We start from the raw sequence: 21,277 nt of genomic DNA on the forward strand, positions 1-21,277 counted from the left end.
ATTCTTCTTGTCTTGGTGTATGTCTTCTCTGATGCTGCAGTTCCTTTTGAGACAAAAGATGTGCAGTTTAGGTGGATTAGTAATAGGAAATGTCAGGATTTGGGATAGGGTAGGGGTGTGGATCTGGATGGGATGGTCTTTGGAGGGTTGGCATATTTGATAGGCCAAATGGCTTACTTCCACATTGTGGGGAATCAGTGATTCTAAACATATTTTACTTTTAGAATCATCTGGCTACATCTAAAATTAAGTGACTACACTTCAAAGTATCTGTTTGGGAACATCCTGCAGCAATGAAAGGCACTGTAAATGCAAGCCTTGCTTTTCACTTTTTTTCTTGGACCTTATATTTGAACCTGCTTATACTTTCTTTAATGTTTTGCATATGTTTAACTTATATTTCATTTAGGCCCAAAGAGGGGCCCAAAAAGGGCAGAAATGCGAGGACAGAATGAGAACCAAGATATTGAAAGAAAAACGGAAAGACCAGAACGTAGAGTTGTATTCCGAGAACGGCGCCCAAATGAAACTGAAGGAGCTACTGAATTTTCATTAGAAGCGTAAGATTTAAGTCTCTGTGGAATATGTTTTACTCTAGGTAATTTTTTGCAATATTGTTTTCAACAAATTTGGTTTTAACCTTGACGCAGGTGGGCTACAGGTGAGGGAAATTTGGGAGAATTCTCAGGTTTTGCTGTAACTTAATGTACTGTAAAGCAGTTTCATTTTCCCTTTGCATTTGTAACAGTTTCTGTAGTATTTAATTTTCTCATTCTGGCCCCCATGTGACCATTCCTCAATTCACCACTTTGTAACCAATAATGGGTTGTCAACATTGTCTTGTCAACCGTGGTTGGCATATGTCCTCCTTTCCCCTCAATGGAGTAATGTGATCAGATTTGGCAGGATATTTGTTTATATTTTGTGGATTATGAAATTTCTGTTGACAATAGTGGCCTTTTTTTTGGGAAGGATGCTTGCAATTTTTTAAAAAAACATTGTTCAAAATATTTACCAGGATGTTGACAGGCTTGAGTAGCATGGACTGGTTGGACCAAAGGGTCTGTTTCCATGCTAGATGACTCTGTATTACTGGTATTTGGGCTTCAGTTTCAATTTCTTGTTTGTGTGAAAACAAGCTTATTGAATATAAATGGTTTTCTTTTTTTTCCCCTTGGGACGTCAGCATTCCTCACCATTCCAGCATTTGTTGTTCATCACTAATTGCCCTAGAGAAAGTGGTGGTGACCTGTTTTAACCTGCTGCAGTTCCTAGGGTGTAGATACACCTGCAAAACTGCTAGGAAGGGAGCTCCAAGGTTTTGACTCGGGAAATAAAGGAATGCTGATTTATAGTTCAAAGTCAGGAACGGGGAGAAATTCGCAAGTGGTGATCTTGTGGATCTGCTTCCCTTGACCTTCCAGGTGGTAGAGATTGTAGTTTGGAGTGTGCTGTCATGAGCCTTCATAAGTTATTTGCAATGTATTTTGTAGATGGTATAGACATCTGTCACTCTGTCTTGGTGATGAAAGTAGTGATGTTGAAAGTGGTGGATGGGGTGTCAGTCAAGCTGGCACCTTTTACTCTGGTTGATATTGAACTTCTGGAGGGTTGTTAGAGCTACAGTCATCCAGGAAATTATTATTCCAGTATTCCATAAAACTCTTGCATGCTCTGAATGGTAAAAGGGGCCCAGCCTTTTGATCTGCTCTTGTCGCTGTAGTATTGTTCAGGATATGGATAGTAGGGGATTCAGTGATGGTAATGCAATTGAATGTCGAGGTGTGATGGTTAGATTCTGTTTTGTTGCACAAAAATTACTTGCCACTCAGCAAACTAAGCTTTGACATTGTCTACGTTTTGCTGAATATGAACATTGCTTCATTATCTGAGGATTTGCAAATCGTGCTGAACATTGTGCAGTCTTCAGCAAGTAATCCCCCTTGTGACCTTTATAGAGAGAAATTCATGGTGAAGCTATTGAAGAAGGTTGGGCCTAAGGCACTACCCTGAAGTATTTCCACAGTGATGACCCAAGACAGAGGTGGTTGAGCTCCGGTTACTACAAAGTAATTGACTGCAATTTTAATAGCTGTTTGGTCCAATACCTGGTCACGTTCTGCTCAGATATCAAGGATAGCCACTTTTGTCTCACCACCTGGATTTCATCTCTTTTTGTCCATGTTTGGACCAAGGCCATAATTGGGTCAGCAGCTGAGTGGCCTTGGCAAAACCCAAGCTGAGCATCCATAAGCAGGTTATTATTAAACAAATGCTACTTGATGATAATACTTACTAATTCATACCATCACTTTGATCTGGCTAAATAGGATTTGCATTGCTTTTTATACGTAGGATGCATCTGGGCAATTTTCATTGTTGCTGAGTAATTGTCGGTGTAATGTATTGGAACAGCTTAGTTAGGATTGCAGCTAGTTCTGGAGCACCAGTCTTCAGTACCAATCCTGGAATGTTGTCAGGGCCCATAGACATTGTGGTGTCTAGCATTTTCAATTGCACACCTTTTATTTGAAAAGGGAAGGAGACAAAAAAACAGATTACTATAGGCCAGTTAGCCTAATGTCTGTTGTTGGGGAAATGTTAGAGTTCATTATATAAAATGTAATAGAGCATTTAGAAATGTGTAATATCATCAAGCAGTGTCAGCATGGCTTCATGAAAGGGAAATTATGCCTGACAAATTTAATAGAAGCAGGGTGTGTAAAGATGTTGGTTGTGATGTGTGGACTTTTCAGAAGGTGGTTGATAAGATACCATATATTAGGCTACTTAATAAGACAGGAGCCCATGATGTTGACATGGTTAGAAAATATCCTAACTCGGAAGACAGAGTTGAGATAAGAGGGAATTTTCAGGATGCCAACCTATAACTTGTGTCATAGGAATCAGTGCAGGACCACAATTATTTACATTGTATATTATTGGACTTAGATGAAGAAAATGAATTTTAGCCAAGTTTGCAAATGACACAAAAATAGGTGGAAAGGCAAGTAATGAGAATGACATAGTGCAGAGGAATATAAACAGGGTTATGTGAATGGGCAAAAACTTGACAAATGCAATCTAATGTGGGAACATGAGAGGTTATGTACTTTGGCAAGCTGAGTAGAGATTCTGAATGTTATTTAAATGGAAACACTTAAGAAACCAGTGGTGCAGAGGGAAGTGGTGGCGGGTAATTGAGAAGGCAAATTGAATTGAGTAAAAGGACAGAGGTTTTGCTAAAATTATACTGGGCTTTAGAATATAGGCGATAGACAACAGGTGCAGGAGTAGGCCATTCAGCCCTTCGAGCCTGCACCACCATTCAATGTGATCATGGCTGATCATTCCTAATTAGTATCCTCTTCCTGCCTTATCTCCATAACCCTTGATTCCACTATCTTTGAAAGCTCTATCCAACTCTTTCTTAAATGAATCCAGAGACTGGGCCTCCACTGCCCTCTGGGGCAGAGCATTCCACACAGCCACCACTCTCTGGGTGAAGAAGTTTCTCCTCATCTCTGTTCTAAATGGTCTACCCCGTATTTTTAAGCTGTGTCCTCTGGTTCGGCACTCACCCATCAGCGGAAACATGTTTCCTGCCTCCAGAGTGTCCAATCCTTTCATAATCTTATGTCTCAATCAGATCCCCTCTCAGTCTTCTAAACTCAAGGGTATACAAGCCCAGTCGCTTCAGTCTTTCAATGTAAGGTAATCCGGCCATTGTGAACCTACGCTGCACTCCCTCAATACCCAGAATGTCTTTCCTCAAATTTGGAGACCCGAACTACATACAGTACTCCAGGTGTGGTCTCACCAGGGCCCTGTATAGCTGCAGAAGCACCTCTTTGCTCCTATATTCAATTCCTCTTGTTATGCAGGCCAGCATGCTATTAGCCGCCTTCACTACCTGCTGTACCTGCATGCTTGCCTTCATTGACTGGTATACAAGAACACCCAGATCTCTCTGTACTGCCCCTTTACCTAAATTGATTCCATTGAGGTAGTAATCTGCCTTCCTGTTCTTGCCACCAAAGTGGATAACCATACATTTATCCACATTAAACCGCATCTGCCATGCATCTGCCCACTCACCTAACTTGTCCAGGTCACCCTGTAATCTCCTAACATCCTCATCACATTTCACCCTACCACCCAGCTTTGTATCATCAGCAAATTTGCTAATGTTATTGCTGATACCATCTTCTATATCATTAACATATATTGTAAAAAGCTGTGGTCCCAGCACGGATCCCTGCGGTACCCCACTGGTCACTTCCTGCCATTCCGAAATGGAGCCGTTTATCACTACCCTTTGTTTCCTATCAGCCAACCAATTTTCAATCCAATCTAGTACTTTGCCCCCAATACCATGCACCCTAATTTTACTCACTAACCTCCTGTGTGGGACTTTATCAAAAGCTTTCTGAAAGTCCAGGTACACTACATCTACTGGATCTCCCTCGTCCATCTTCAGAGTTACATCCTCAAAAAATTCCAGAAGATTAGTCAAGCATGATTTCCCCTTCATAAATCCATGCTGACTCTGTCCTATCCTGTTACTACTATCCAGATGTGCCGTAATTTCATCCTTTATAATAGACTCCAGCATCTTTCCCACCACTGAGGTCAGACTAACTGGTCTATAATTTTCTGCTTTCTCTCTCCCACCTTCCTTAAAAAGTGGTATAACATTAGCCGCCCTCCAATCCTCAGGAACCGACACCAAATGTATCGAACTCTGGAAAAAAATCACCAACGCATCCACGATTTCCCGAGCCACCTCCTTCAGTACCCTGGGATGTAGACCATCAGGCCCCGGAGACTTATCAACCTTCAGACCTAACAGTCTCTCCAACACCAAATCTTGGCAAATATAGATTCCCTTAAGTTTCAGGTCCTTCAGCCACTGTTACCTCAGGGAGATTGCTTGTGTCTTCCCCATTGAACACAAATCTGAAGTACCCATTTAATTCTTCTGCCATTTCTTTGTTCCCTGTAACATATTCCCCTGTTTCTGTCTTCCAGAGCCCAATTTTAGTTCTAACCATTTTTTTTGCCTTGCACATTCTTAAAAAAGCTTTTACTATCCTCCTTTATATTATTGGCCAGTTTACCTTCGTACCTCATTTTTCCTCTGCGTATTTCCTTCTCAGTAATCCTCTGTTGTTCTTTAAAAGCTTCCCAGTCCTCAGTTTTCCCACTTTATCTTTGCTATGTTATACTTTTTCTCTTTTAACTTAATATGTTTCTTAACTTCCCTCGTCAGCCACGGCCGCCCATGCCTCCTCCTGGGATCTTTCTTCCATTTAGGAATGAACTGATCCTGCAACTTCTGCATTATACACAGAAATATCCTCCATTGTTCCTCCACGGTCATCCCTACTAAGATATTGCACCATTGAACTTTGGCCAGCTCCTCCCTCATAGCTCCATAGTTCCCTTTATTCAACAGAAGTACTGTCACTTCCGATTGTACCCTCTCCCTCTCAAATTGCAGATTGAAGCTTAATGTATTATGGTCACTACTTCCCAATGGCTCTTTCACTTCGAGGTCTCTGACCAATTCTGGTTCATTACACAATACCAGATCCAGAGATATGGAGAACAGTTTTGGGTTCCTTTTTCAAGGAAAAACATAACTGGCATTGGAGAGGAGGTTTGATATCAAGTATGCAGAGATGGTCTTATGAAAGAGAATTGTACTGATTGGGATTTAGAATTAGAGGAGACCTTATTGAAGTTATCAAGGTTTTTAGGAGACTTGACCAAGCAAATGTGACAAATTGTTTCCCATTGCGGAAGAGTCTAGGATCAGAGGACATAAACACGTGACCCTTATTTCTGAGATTAAGACAGAGATGAGGATGAATCTCATCTGAGGGTAATAGATCTGTGAAATTCTTTACTACAGAAAGGTATCAAGGCTGGGTAAGTTACATATTTTTAAGGCTGAGACAGAGGATTTCTAACCAGTGAGAGAGATCCTAGAGTTATGACAACAACAAGAAGTGGAGTTTAGCATTGATTTGACAGCTGCGATTTAATTGCGTAGACTTCCTTGTCTTTAATTGAACAAACTACTCTGTTCCTGTGTCTAATGGTCTTATCCCTTAAAGTGAATTGAAATGGTTGAAGACTGGAATCTATGCTGGACACATCAGACATCCTTATGGCACCTTTTGATTGAAGATGGACATAAATGCCTCAGTCTTGTCTTTTATACCGATGTGTTTAATGACTCCATCATTGAGGATGAATACATTTTATGGAGCGTCCTCTTTTTGTTGGTTGTTTTAAATTTGGGCCACCATTCATGACTGAATGTCAGGACTGCAGAGCTTTGATCGAATCCTTTGGACCACTTATCTCTGACGACCATGTGTTGCTTCTGCTATTTGGCAAGCAGCTTGCCTTGTATTGTAACCCCCAAGGTAATGCCTCATTTTCTTTTAAATGTCCCTAGTGCTGCTCTTGGCATGCTTTCCTGCACTCTTAATTGACCCAAAGTTGATTCCATGGCTTGATGGCATAGTAGAACTGCGGGTTGCTGGACCATGACGTTACAGATTGTGGTTGAAAACAATTCTGGTCTCCCACTGTGCCTTTTGTTTGCCCAACTTTAAGTTGCTGGATCTGTTTGAAGACTGTCCCATTTAACATGGTGGCAATGCCATGTAACATTACAGAAGATCTCCTTCATGTTTGATGACAAGACTTTTCCTCCACAAGAGTGCGGTGGCCACTCCTACCTGTATTACAGTGGCTGTGCGTCTCTGACAGGTTGAGGGCAAATTGGAACAGGTTTTTCTCTGAACCCCTCGGGCAGATTCGCTCTAGTAGCTGTACTGTTCTGGACTTGATCAACTTATTCAGTAATGGTGTCATTGTGCCACACTGGTGATGGATTGACCCCCCCCCCCCCCCACCCCACCACCACCACCACCACCACCACCACCACTACCACCAGACGTTTGTTCTTTATCCTTGCCACCTTTCTTTCTTTCTTCCAAATGGAGTTCAACGTGGTGAAGTAGTCATTCATAAGCTAAGGTGGGTGTTATGGGTCGGAATGTGAATGATTTGTTGTCCATACTTGACCTAATGCCATGGGATTTGGCAGGCAGCATCCAAGGAACAGGAGAATCGACGTTTCGGGCGTGAGCCCTTCTTCAGGAATGAGGAAAGTGTGTCCATGAGGACACACTTTCCTCATTCCTGAAGAAGGGCTCATGCCAGAAACGTCGATTCTCCTGTTCCTTGGATGCTACCTGACCTGCAGCGCTTTTCCAGCAACACATTTTCAGCTCTGATCTCCAGCATCTGCAGTCCTCACTTTCTCCTCCATGAGATTTGGCATCAATGTTGAGGTCTACCAAGGTGACTGCTGCCTGACTGTAATTGCTGCGCTGTCAGCATTGGCTGCTGGTAGTACAAGACTTCTGTCCATATGGTTGAGGTTGTTACTGGCAGGTCATTAAGGTATGATTTTGTGAATCTGACAATATCAGGTTGTTGCTTGACTCGCCTAACTGTGGCACAAGCCCCAGATGTGGGTAAAGAGGAATTTGCTGGGGTGATGGTTAGACCTATTATCATTGTTTGTTTCTGCTACCAAGATTGATTGTAGGTTAACTGTCTGGTTTTCTTCTTTGCTTTCCACTTTTTAGCTGTTTTGATTCAACTGACTGGCTTTCCATCCCATTTTGGAGGATATTTGAAGCCAATCACATCACTTTGGGTCTGCAGTCATATGTAGGCCAGGGTAAGGAAGTATAGTAGACTTCCTTCTCAAAAGGACATCAGTGAAGCAGATGGGTCTTGATTATTGGCAATGGTTAACTGAGCTGTGCTCAGTCTAGCTCTTTACTTATAGGTTTTTTTGTTTATAGTTCACATTTCCCCATTTGCTATCATGGGACTCAAGCTTATATCCCCAGTGCATTAGTTGGGACTCTGGGTGATGAGTCTGGTGGCAATACCACTGCACTATTTTGTATAATATTTATGCTTCTGAAATAATATATTTAAAAGGTAAATGTCAAATCTTATTGCTCAATCATCTTCCATGACTGCTCCAACCAACATTCTGTAGTTGGGTCATGTAGAACAGAATGTCCTTGTTTGATCCTTGACTTAGATTGAAGTAACTACATTATGATGTGTACTTTTACATGTCATAGGAAATAGCTGTTCATTATCCAGCCATCTTTGCTGAAACTATCTATTTGATATCTGAGGAAAATGTTTTATCTCCTATGTCCCCATTTAAGAATTAATTCCTCATTGAAGCTAACTTTTTCAAAGTTGAAAGCAGCGCAGTGTCCTTTTGGTGTTATTAATCATTTTTGAATGAAATAGGAAAAACCTTTAACTTAGATGTGGTTTAGGGGCAGCACAGTGGTTCAGTGGTTAACACTGCTGCCTCACAGTGCCAGTGTCCCCAGTTCGATTCCAGCCTCCGGCGACTGTGCAAACTCCACACAGACATTCTCCCCATGTCTGCATGGGTTTCCTCCCACAGTCCAAAGATGTGCAGCTCAGGTGAAGTGGCCATGCTAAATTGCCCATAATGTTAGGTGTATCAGTCGGAAGGAAATGGGTCTGAGTAGGTTACTCATCAGTGGGTTGGTGTGGACTGGTTGGGCGGAAGGGCCTGTTTCCACACTGTAGGGAATCTAATCTAATCTATATGTATCAAGGGTAGGTAAGCTTCAGTATATTAAGCCATTCTGAATTGGAGTTTACTTTTTAAAATGTATTTTAGTATGTGCATCATAAGTCAAATATGATTAAAATTAGGTATTATTGCTCTTGCTGTTTTGTCAGTTACATCAGGAAGCAAATATGAGTTAAAGGGAGACGGGCACTCCTTTGAAGTACTGTGAACTGGCAGCAGAACTGGCTGTTTCTTCACTTATGTTTTGTTTCTGAGGGTTGGACCATGGACAATTATTGAATTGGTCCATGGTTATGGACAAAGTACTGCAGAAATTTTGCAGGTGCCTTCTGCAGAATAGCTAACCAAGAGACTTTTCCTATTTTTAATTGCCTGTCATCAATGCTGAAAGAATTTTCAGGTTGAGATCCAAATTTTAGTCATATTCTGATTACACCTTCCATCTTCAACAAATCCTAGCATTGGACTTGAACCTAATACTTATGACTCAGATGCTACCACTGTGCTACAAGGCATGTTAACTGGCCAAAAAGGCCTAAAACTTGGTAAGTTGTGTAAATAGCTCAGCAGTGTTAAAGAGCTGGATGTTTTTCTAGAAGCAGTCAATCATGAATCTGGATGATATTGGTTAATCAGTTGCGAAAAAAACTCTGGAAAGCTACAGCACTGGCCTGGTTGTGAAAAGTGGAGAGAGGAATGATAGTGATATTTCTCATTAATGGCCATCACTTTGGAAAACTTGGAGGTGAAAGCTGTTGTCATAGAGGATTCCCGACCAAATGAAGAGCAACATTTTATAGAAATTTATACCAACAAATTGCAGCATTTGTTTGGTTTGTGGTACTTATGCTTGCATTTAATCTGTAGATTAGTTAATGATTTGTTTTTATTTGTGTTTCCCTGTTAACACATGTAATTTACATTGATTTTGGTTTGTATTCATGTAGAATCTACAAAAGGTGAAACCTTGGTCATTTTCATGTTTGGGGTCATTCAGCCAATTTTGTTAATATTGCACAAACATCTGTATCTTCAGCTCACCAGCCCACCTTTGGGTTTTTTTTAATCAAATCAATGTCAGGGTGGAGCAAGCGTCACCAGAGGGATGCAGGTGAGCAGAACTAAAAGTGCTTTACACCTGTCCTAAACAAATCTAGTTATAAAATCTAAGTATTTGGCAAACAAGTCTGAACAAGATGGAGTATGGGCCTCTGCAGAACCATTAATAGAATCATAGAATTCCTATATTGCAGTAAGAGGCCCATGAAGTCCGTATTGATCCTCCAAAGAGCAATAACAGCAAACCTCTTGCTTTCACTGCTGTTTGGAACCAAAGATCTCAGCAATCTTTTGGAGCATCTCTTTTCTTCACACATTCCATTAGTGGAGACATATAACTCGTTGATTCACTTTGAGCAGCTCCATAAGAGAAGTGCCAATTTCTCTTATTGGTTTATGCAATTTATTTCATGAATCTCACATGTTTGTAAGAAGAGCTTACCTCCCAAACCCCCTCTGCCCATAAGGTTTTTACTATGATTTGCATTTTTATAAAGTTAGACTTGCATTTTTAAAGTAATCTTTTTAGAAACAATATTACCTATATTCATTGCAATTAACTTTCTTTTGGTGTGTAGACCAATTGACAGGGTAGACAGGCCAATGAAAGGACGTGGAGGTGGCAGAGGGCGTGGAAGAGGACGAGGTGGATTTCCCAGGAGTGTTGATGGATTTGATCCAAGAGGAAAACGAGAGTTTGAAAGGCACAGCGGAAACGACAAAGTGTGAGTTTCTTGAACAGTGCAATAAGTAAATTTAAGGTAGGAATGCTGCAGAAATCGCAATGTATTGAACATAAGGGATATATTTTGCCAGCACATGACGTGACTGAGTCATGATCAAGCTGTTGAGTGGAAAATCTCCCTCAATGTAGTGGTCATTTTGAAAGCATGCTTAATTTAACAAAGACTGGGATTTAATGTTGTGTTATTTCCAAATATAATCCTCTACATTGGTAGCCTGCTGTTTTGATAAACATTGGATAAATTTCAGGACATTTATTTACAAATAACTAAGTTAGCTGTGGGTGAAACGAAGAACACATATATTAGCTGGTAACCACATTATTGCTGGGTGTTTGCTGATCATTGATTTGAGCTTTTTTTTGAACTAGTATTTTTTAAGAATTCTGTTATCATCTGTTATGTCTTCTACTTGTGATCAATAGAAAGGTGGAGGTGTTTACTGCTGACCATGGGAAGACGTTGAGCGTAGGATGCAGTGGGAGCTTGTTCTTCAGGCTAAATTGTTGCTTCAACAGTAAAGTCAATGCAAAGGTCTTGGGACATGGCACGTTTCTGGTGAAACCACACCATCCTCTGATGTCAGCATCTGAAGTTCTGCCCCTTGAGATCTGTATTCAACTCAAGCAGCGATAAGATGGAAGGTTTTTGCCCAAAATGTCGACTCTCCTGCTGCTCGGATGCTGCCTGACCAGCTGTGCTTTTCCAGCACCGCACACTCAACTCTATAATCTCCATCATCTGCAATCCTAACTTTTGCCCAGAGATAAGAAATGGCTAACTACTGGCCACTGTTAATAAGAAAATCCAACGTAGTTGCATATACGTTGCATTAAAGCTCCTCTGGTGCATCTTTGAATATCCTATTAATATCAGAAGCTATACTTAGGTGAAGTGGGGTTGCAAGTTATTTTTAATATTTTTGTTTTGATGGTTCATTGAGAGGTGCTCCAGAACAGGCTTTGCAACTGGTAAGAGCATCTCAAGTAAAATTTCTACAACTGCTTGGCAATCAGGCAAGTTCCTGAATAACTGGTCCTGGTGACACTGTCAACTTGGGCCCACTGCAGGCCCACTGCAGGCATAAATGTATTCCCTGGCACTTTCTAGTGCTTCCTGCTATTGGTACCACAAGATTTGGGTCTGTATTCATAAGACGTATAGTAGTGTGGATAGTTACTTGTGTGCCAGGTGAATGTTCCTGTAGAGTAGTTCTGGGAAATGGAATTTTAAACTGCCGTGCTTTTGTTTTTTGGGTTTAGTGCAGTGCCATGGCTTTTAAGTTGCCAGAGCTGCGTGAAATGTACTATGTGCTTAGTGTCTGTGTTGATGTCTCGTTCACTTGCTAGCAGTTGGCTAGAATGGAGATCAGGTTTTAAAAACAAAAGTCCCTTCTTTTGCTCTTGGAGAGTGTATGATTTTTCTCAGGCTTAATTATTTTTCATAGTGCTTCATTGGATGTGGGTTGGGTGGCAGGTTCCTCCTGCTGTAGTTCAATAGACTTTTAATAGCTAAACGATTCATTTGACCTAAAATTGTGAAAGAGACTTCATGCAGTCTATTCAAGGGGCACAGTAAAGGGAATTTTTTTTTTGATCTTTGTTCAAACTTACATGGTATCTGATCTTGCATTTCTGGCCATGAAGTGTGTTTTTCTAACAGTTTAGAATGAGTTTGTTAATGTTTGATTACTGACTACAATTACTTTTCTATGTATTTTGAAAGGTTCAAGCTATATGTAGATTGAAATTGTAATTTTATTTCAGGTAGGATGTGAGGGATGTGCGAAGTTTGGAACTTGTTTACCTTTTGCTCTTGGGGAAAGTATATGATCATCATTCCTTTTCACGTTTTAGTTTATTTCCCCCCCAACTCCCTCACTTTGATAACAGGAGGTAGTTCCATCGATTTCATATATGCACCTGTAAGTCAGAAGATTATGTACAAGCTGCACACCAGAACTCCTGTGCATACTTTGCCCCTTTCCATCTAACTCTTATAAACATTGTCTTCTTTTCCTTGCTTCCCCATATGTCTATCTAGTTGTCCCTTAAATTTTGATATTGTTTGTCTCAACCATTACTATACTGAGTTTCAAATTCAGCCTTTCTCTGGATAAAGAAGTTTCTCTCCGAATATCCATTTTTGCTTATACATAGCCCTTGTTTTGTTTCAATTTTAAAAAGAACCACTGCAAGGCTTAGCCTTAATTAAGGACAGATTAGTTTATTGCAAAACGTTGGAGGTCATTTATCTCAGCTGCAAGATCTCTCTCTATCAGTTTTTCGGTTGTCCTAGATCCAACCTCCAGTTGGTTCATCAATGATCTTGCCTCCATCGTGATGTCAGAAGAGGCGATATTCAGTAACAATTGCAAGTCCTGAGATACTGAAGCAGTAATGTCTATATGCGGGAAAACCTAAACAATTTTCAGACTTGGGCTGTCAGGTGACGGGTAACATTCCCTGGCAGTTACGTAGTGTGAACGATAATCTCCAACAAGATAAAATCTGGAAATTGCCTTGCTGAAACCACCACCATCAGCATTCTCAACATTGCTATTTACCAAAAACTGAACTGGGCCAGCCAAATAAATACTGTGGTTACAAAAGCAGGTCACAGTATCTTTCTTCCTATCTCCCCAGTGTTTGACCATTCACCAGGAACAAGTCAGGAGAATGGTGAAATATTTTCCGTTTGCCTGGATATGTACAACTCCCGCAACCCTTCAGCTCAATACCATCCAGGACAAAGCAGCTCATTTGCTTGGTACTTGATCCACTACCTTCAGCATTCATTCCCTTAACACCATTTCATAACCACAGCATTATGTAGCATGTATATAATCCACTGCAGGAATGTGCCAAGCTCCTTTGACAGCATCTTCCAAACGTGTAACGTTTACCAACTAGAAGAGAATAACACGTCTGCGAGTATCCTCTAAACTGCACACCATCCCAACTTTGAACTCTATTGTTGTTGTTTCACCCCCAACTGGATTAATCTGTCTTTCTGTAACCCAAAGTATGCTGTGGTTCAAGAAGATGGTTCTCCACCATCTTCCACTGGGCAATAAATAGCCTATGACACCAACATCCCAAGAATTCCTCCTTCTACACACCACCTTAGCTTGCACAGACCTCAGTATTTAGCACTGCTGCCTCACAGCGCCTGTAGACCCGGGTTCAATTCCCGACTCAGGCGACTGACTGTGTGGAGTTTGCACGTTCTCCCCGTGTCTGCGTGGGTTTCCTCCGGGTGCTCCGGTTTCCTCCCACAGTCACAAAGATGTGCGGGTCAGGTGAATTGGCCAAGCTAAATTGCCCGTAGTGTTAGGTTAGGGGTAGGGGTATGGGTGGGTTGCGCTTCGGCGGGTCGGTGTGGACTTGTTGGGCCGAAGGGCCTGTTTCCACACTGTAAATCTAATCTTAAAAAAAAAGGGCACATCTAAGGTCTCGAACTCATTCACTATCGCCAATTATTTTCTTGACTGCTCATTGCTGCAATCATTAGTGAGCATATATGCAGCAAATGGTGAGTTACATACAACCTGTGATTGGGGTAGAAGCATCTCCCTGATTCTCTCTCCACATTCCTTTCTCACAGGTGTTTTTGCTACCCAAATGCAGGGGTGCCATGTAGGAAAAACTTGGAATTGGGAAGATCCATTTTCACTGTTTTGCAGAGGAAAAGGACAATGCTATTTTCTGGTCTGCAGATTGGAAGAAGCAAAAATGGCCCTTAGTAGAGTGATATGCATTTGTCGGATGTGGAAGTTTAGGGAGAGTTTACGGGTTACTGAGGATTATATCTTCAATAAATGCCGTTGGTTACGAATCCTATCAGATTGAATGGAATGGTTGCCTCGAACTGTCACACAATGAGAAATTTACAAGAGCAAGTGGGTATCATGGATGGCAGTTATAGGAAGGGAGAAAAGTTGCAGATACAGTCACATAGATGGGTTAACTCCAGGAAAAATAAGGGTGGTAGGCAGGTAGTGCAGGAGTCTTCTGTGGCTATCCCCATTTCAAGCAAGTGTGCCCTTTTGGAAAATATAGGGGGTGATGGATTCTCAGGGGAACAGAGCATGAACAGTCAAGTTTCTAGTATTGAGACTGGCTCTAATGCAATGAGGGGTATGTCGGGTTCCAAGAGATAAACTGTGTTGGGGACACTCTAGTCCGAGGTACAGACAGACACTTCTGTGGCCAGCTGCAAAAAATCAGAATGGTGTGTTGCTTCTTTGGTGCCAGGATCAAGGATATCTAAGAGGATGCAGAATGTTTTCAAGGAGGAGAGGGGCCAGCTGGAGGTCATGGTACACATTCAGAACCAACGATTTAGGAATGGAAAAGGTTGAGATTCTGAAGGGAGTTTAGCGAGTTAGGCAGAAATTTTAAAAGGAGGTCCTCGAGTAGTAATATCTGGCTTATTCCCAGTGCAACGAGCTAGGGAAGGCAGGAGCTAGGAGGATAGAACAGATGAATGCGTGGCTGAGGAGCTGGTGTATGGGAGAAGGATTCGCATTTTTGTGGATCATTGGAAGCTCTTTTGGGGTGCAAGAAGGATGGATTGCACCTAAATTGGAAGGGGACAAATATACTGGCAAGGAGATTTGCTACAGCTGGTTGGGATGATTTAAACTAGTAAGGTTGGTGGGAGGGTGGTGGTACCCAAGAACATAGTGAGGAAAAAGATCAATCTGAGACTGGTACTATTGAGAAAAGAAGCAAGTCAAACAGTCAGGGCACGCAGGAACGAAACCGAGAACAAGGTGGGCCTGAAATTGAACTGCATTTATTTGAATGCAAAGGGCCTAATAAGGAAGGCAGATGAACTCAGGGCATTGTTAGGAGCATGGGACTGGGATTTCGTCGTCATAATTGCAGAAGCATGGCTGGCAGATGGGCAGGACTGGCAGCTTAATGTTCCAGGATATATATGCTACAGGAAGGATAGAAAGGGAGGCAAGAGAGCAGGGGAAGTGGCATTACAGCTGTACTGAGGAAGGATGTTCCTGGAAATACATCCAGGGAAGTTATTTGGATGGAACTGAGAAATAAGAAAGGGATGGTCACCTTATTGGGGTTGTATTAAAGACCCCCTAATAGTCAGAGGGAAATTGAGAAACAAATTTGTAAGAAGATCTGTTATCTGTAAGAATAATAAGGTGGCTATGGTAGGGGATTTTAACTTTCTGAACATAGACTGGGACTGCTATAGTGTTAAGGGTTTAGATGGAGAGGTATTTGTGTGTACAAGAAACTTTTCTGATTTCAGTATTTGGATATACCTACTAGGGAAGGTGCAACTTCATCTACTCTTGGGAAATAAGGCAGGGCAGGTGACTGAGATGTCAGTGAGGGAGCACTTTGGGACCAGCGACTATAATTCTGTTAGTTTTAAAATAGTGATTGAAAAGGATAGACCAGATCAAAAAGTTGAAATTCTTAATTGGAGAAAGGCTAATTTTGTCAGTGTTAGGCATGAACTTTCAAAAGCTGATTGGGGGCAGATGTTTGCAGGTATAGGGCTGGCTGGAAAATGGGAAGCCTTCAAAAATGAGATAACAAGAGTCCAGAGAGAAAATATTCTTGTTGGGAAGAAAGGAAAGGCTGGTAGGTATAGGGAATGCTGGATGACTAAGAAATTGAGGGTTTGGTTAAGAAACAGAAGGAAGCATATGTCAGGAATAGATCAAGTGAATCCTTAGAGTATAAAGGCAGTAAGAATATAATTCGGAGGGCAAAAAAGGGACATGAGATAGCTTTGGCAAATAGGGTTAAGGAGTATCCAAAGGGTTTTTACAAATACATTTCAGGACAAAGGGGTAACTAGGGAGAAACTAGGGCCCCTCAAAGATCAGCAAGGTGGCCTTTGTGTGGAGCCGCAGAAAATGGGGGAGATACTAAATGAGTATTTTTCATCAGTATTTACTGTGGAAAAGGACATGAAAGATAGAGGACGTACAATGTAGGGAAATAGTTGGTGACACCTTGAAAAATGTCCATATTACAAAGGAGGAATTGCTGGACATCTTGAAACGCATAAGTTGTTAAATATTCAGGACCTGATCAGATGTACCCTCAAACTGTGTGGGAAGCTAGGGAAGTGATTGCTGGGCCTCTTGCTGAGATATTTGTATCATCGATAGTCACAGGTGAGGTGCTGGAAGACTGGTGGTTAGCTAACGTAATGCCACTATTTAAGAAAGGTGGTAAGGACAAGCCAGGAAACTATAGACCAGTGAGCCTGACCTTGGTGGTGGGCACGTTGTTGGAGGGAATCCTGAGGGACAGGATGTATATGTATTTGGAAAGGACTGGTTAGGGATAGTCAACATGGCTTTGAATGTGGGAAATTGGGTTTTTTGAAGAAGTAACAAAGAGGATTGAGGGCAGAGCAATAGACATGATCTATATGGACTTCAGTAAGGCATTTGACAAGGTTCCCCATGGGAGACTGGTTAGCAAGGTTAGATCTCACGGAATAAATGGAGAACTAGACATATGGATACAGAACTGGCTCAAAGAAGACAGAGGTTGGTGGTGGAGGGTTGTTTTTTGGAGTGGAGGCCTGTGACCAGTAGAGTGCCACAAGGATCGGTGCTGGGTCCATTACTTTTCTTCATTTATTTAAATGATTTGAATTTGAACTTAAAAAGTGTAGTCAGTAAGTTTGGCTACCTCAGATTACTACGTGATCTTGATCAGATGGTCTGAGAAGTGGCAGATGGAGATTAATTTAGATAAATGCGAGGTGCTGCATTTTGGGAAAGCAAATCTTAGCAGGACTTATACACTTATTGGTAAGGTCCTAGGGAGTGTTGCTGAACAAAAAGACCTTGGGAGTGCAGGCTCATAGCTCCTTGAAAGTGGGGTCGCAGGTAGATAGGATTGTGAAGAAGGTGTTTGGTATGCTTTCCTTTATTGGTCAGAGTATTGAGTACAGGAGTTGGGAGGTCATGTTGCGGCTGTACATTTGGTTAGGCCGCTGTTGGAATATTGCATACAATTCTGGTCTCCTTCCTATTGGAAAGATGTTGTGAAACTTAAAAGGGTTCAGAAACAATTTACAAGGATGTTGCCAGGATTGGAGGATTTGAGCTATAGAGAGAGTTTGAATAGGCTAGGGCTATTTTCCCTGGAGCATCGGAAGCTGCGCGGTAACCTTATTGAGGTTGATAAAATCGTGAGGGGCATAGGTAGAATAAGTGGACAAAGTCTTTTCCCTGGGGTAGGGCATAGGTTTTGGGTTAGAGGGGAAAGACATAAAAGGGACCTGAGGGGCATCTTTTTCATGCAGAGGGTGGTACGTTTGTGGAACCATGCTGCCAGAGGAAGTGGTGGAGGACTGTACAATTGCAACATTTAAAAGGCACCTGGATGGGTATATGAATAGAAAGGGTTTGGAGGGATATGGACCGGGTGCTGGCAGATGGGACTAGATTGGGTTGGGACATCTAGTCGGCATGGACGACTTTATCTGAGATGAAAACAGAACAATGGCAACAATATTCAGGTCAGGCAACATCTTCAGACGACAAACTGACAATGTTTCAGATCGATTTAGCCTTTTAACTGAACTAGCATATCTTAGCATAATCTTTGAACACTCTGGTACTTTCCTGTGAAGTATGGCAAAGATGTATTCTAAGCATTGGGCCTCATGTTCTCCTATAGCACGAAAACAGAGGACTGTTTTTAGTCATGTTGACTGAAATTTGGGATCTCTGGTATGGATAGAAATTGTGAAAAGCCAAGTTTCAGGTGGTTTGGAGGCAGATCTTTGACATGTTAGCCTTGCCTGAAGAGATGTTATTGGATAACATTTTGGGTTTGGGGTAAAAAAAAATCATGTTTTTTAAAACAAGACATCCATTAGCTAAATTTCCTGTTGTTGTCTTTTCAGAGGACATTATTGGGCCAAATTTAACTTGGAAAATGGCTTACTTAAACCTATTCTTCGAAGCGATTGAATGACTAGGTTATACTGAGAAACTTTTTCTTTTAGGGGATTGAAACCAGAGGACAAAAGGGGTGGAAGTGGATCTCGAAACTGGGGAGCAGTCAGAGATGATCTGAGGTATGAACTTGTACAATAATGTTCAGGAGACCAGAGTGGAAATACATTGTTTATCTCCATTTTCAATAAATTAGAGAAGATCCCCTATTTGGAGAGAAGTGTCTTACCTACATCATTCCTAAAATCCATCTGGCATTAGGGGTGAATAATGTGCTTTGAACATAGACCATTACAGTGCAGTACAGGCCATTCGGCCCTCTTTTTGGTTCCACAGGTCAGTGCAATCTGAAGCTCATCTAGCCTACACTATTCTATTCTCGTCTATGTGCCTATCTGATGACCATTTAAATGCCCTTAAAGTTGGCGAGTGTACTATTGTTGCGGGCTGTGTTTTCCACGCCCCAACTTCTGAGTAAAGAAACTACCTCTGACATCTGTCCTCTCTCTATCACCTCTCAATTTAAAGCTGTCTCCACTCGTGCTAGCCATTGCCATCTGTGGAAAAAGGCTGTCACTGTCCAAGGTATTGTGTATCTCAATTAAGTCTCCTCTCAACCTTCCCTCAAACGAAAACAGCCACAAGTCCATCTGCCTTTCCTCATAAGACTTTCCCTCCATACCAGGCAACATCCAGTAAATCTCCTCTGAACCCTTTCCAAAGCTTCCATATCTTTTCAATAATGCAGTGACCTGAATTGCACGTAATGTTCCAAGTGCAGCCGTACCAGAGTTTTGCACAGCTGCAGCATCATCTCGTAGGCCTAAAACTCGATCCCTCTACCAATAAAAACGAACACACCGTATGTCGCCTTAGCAACCTATCAACATGGGTGGCAACTTTCAAGGATCTATGTTCCTCTACACCCAGATCTCTCTGCTCATCTACACTACCAAGAATTTTAGCATTAGCCAGTACTTTGCATTCCTATTACTCCTTCCAAAGTGAATCACCTCTCACTTTTCCACATTAAACTCCATTTGCCACCTCTCAGCCCAGCTCTGCAGCTTATCTGTCATTCTGTAACCTACAGCATTCTTTGTCACTGTCCACAACTGTACTGTCCTTAGTGTCATCTGCAAATTTACGTGCCCATCCCTCATCCAGGTCATTTATACAAATGATAAACAATAGTGGACTCAAAATAGATCCTTGTGGTACTCCCACTAATAACTGAACTCCAGGATGAATATTTCCCATCAGCCACCAACCTCTGTTTTCTTTCAGCTAGCCAATTTCTGATCCAAACCGTTAAATCATCCTCCATCCCATGCCACTGTATTTTGTGCAATAGCCTACCATGGGGAACTTTTTTCAAATGCCTTACTGAAATCCATATACACCACATCAACTGCTTTACCCTCATCCACCTGTTTGGTCACCTTTCTCAAAGAACTCAATGAGGTTTGTGAGTACCACCTACCCTTCACAAAATAATGTTGTCTATCCCTAATCAACTTATTCCTCTCTAGATGATTATAAATCCTATCTCTTATAATCTTTGACGACATAAAGATCCAAGCCAAAGGTTCAGCAATTTCCTCCCAGGCTTCCCAGAGAAACCTAGGATTAATCCCATCCAACTCAGGGGACTTACCTATTTTTACACTTTTCAGAATTGCACCTTCTCATCCTTTGCTTTTTTACGGACAAACTTTTTTTTTCCCCTCTGCTTCTGATTGATATTAGATAAAGGGGCAATACAAATTTAGAGAAGCAAAATATTCCCAACTCCTTCTGTTTTATAAATAAAGATAGTAAATATGAAATCATCCTTCATATTCCGAAGTTAAATTTCCAGAAGTAATTTTAGTGACCATTATGATGATTCTGGAACAATACATTTGAAGGGCTGCTGTTATCTTGTGTAATTTTGATGCATTAGATCCTGGTTGATGATGTGAGTACACCTACCATAGATCACAGTCACTGAAGACTAATGAAATATTAAGGGTAGAAATCATACCAGTTTACAGACAGAATGTTCACGCCCACCCCCTCCCCCCAAGCTTTGGAGTACTGTAACTTTTGTAATCCTGCCCCATATTCTGGTGACTGGATTGGCTGAATATTAGAGGCAGACATTTTTACCTGTGGTAGCTCCGCACAGGTGTCCATCCTGCTGAGGAATTAACTAAGAATGACACTGCACTCAGAGAAAACTGTCTCATCCTGAAACAAACTGAAAGACGTTACCAAAAAGAAGTTTTCTTCCTGAACAGAGGGCCAGTTTTACAATATTGTTTCTGGGCCAAGTTACCTTTTTGACTTCAGCTTTAGTAAGCCCACAGAACTTATTCCCTGCTTTCAGCAGGCACTTGTTGCATTGGGCATATCCTGACTAAGTCAGGCAGAATCCAAATTTGCTGTTTGCCATTAGTGTTTTCATCCACTTAGCACAATTAAGTTTTTGTTTGAACTGGGAACAATTTGCAGCACCTCCTTGCTGACTTTGCATTGTGGTTTTCCTCCTTACCCTGGATTATACAAATTTGACCCTGTCACCTTTCAGTGGCAAATGTTGCTTGGATTTTCAAAAAATTTGTTTCTTAATTCTCTGGCCAAAAGAAGATCTTGACCCAGAGTGTCACAGCTTCTATAACTGGCAGAGCAAGGAGTCCTAAACCTGTCCCTGCCAGAATGTGGATCAAGCCTTGTACTGCTGGTGCAAATCTGTTCCACGTGGGCTGCCCACCCTTCCAGCCCACTCCAGAAGACCCAAGTCACCGTGACAATGTGCACTTTTACATGTATGTTGTAGTGTGG

The 21,277-nt window shown here is 41.6% G+C and overlaps 1 protein-coding gene across 2 annotated transcripts in view; it reads left to right on the top strand.

The window, feature by feature from the left end:
- The window catches only part of zgc:103482 (intracellular hyaluronan-binding protein 4), a 58,222-nt gene that overhangs the window by 7,334 nt on the left and 29,611 nt on the right, over nt 1-21,277 (top strand). The window contains exons 2-4 of one of the 2 annotated variants that reach the window (XM_060838511.1): nt 410-560; nt 10,321-10,467; nt 18,502-18,573. In XM_060838511.1, the coding sequence (XP_060694494.1) occupies nt 410-560; nt 10,321-10,467; nt 18,502-18,573 (370 nt within the window). The remainder of the gene's footprint in view (nt 1-409; nt 561-10,320; nt 10,468-18,501; nt 18,574-21,277) is intronic. The other variant, XM_060838519.1, reaches the window with a different exon arrangement.

This window comes from Hemiscyllium ocellatum, chromosome 2 (assembly GCF_020745735.1).
Source record: "Hemiscyllium ocellatum isolate sHemOce1 chromosome 2, sHemOce1.pat.X.cur, whole genome shotgun sequence".
Taxonomy (NCBI): Eukaryota; Metazoa; Chordata; class Chondrichthyes; order Orectolobiformes; family Hemiscylliidae; genus Hemiscyllium; species Hemiscyllium ocellatum.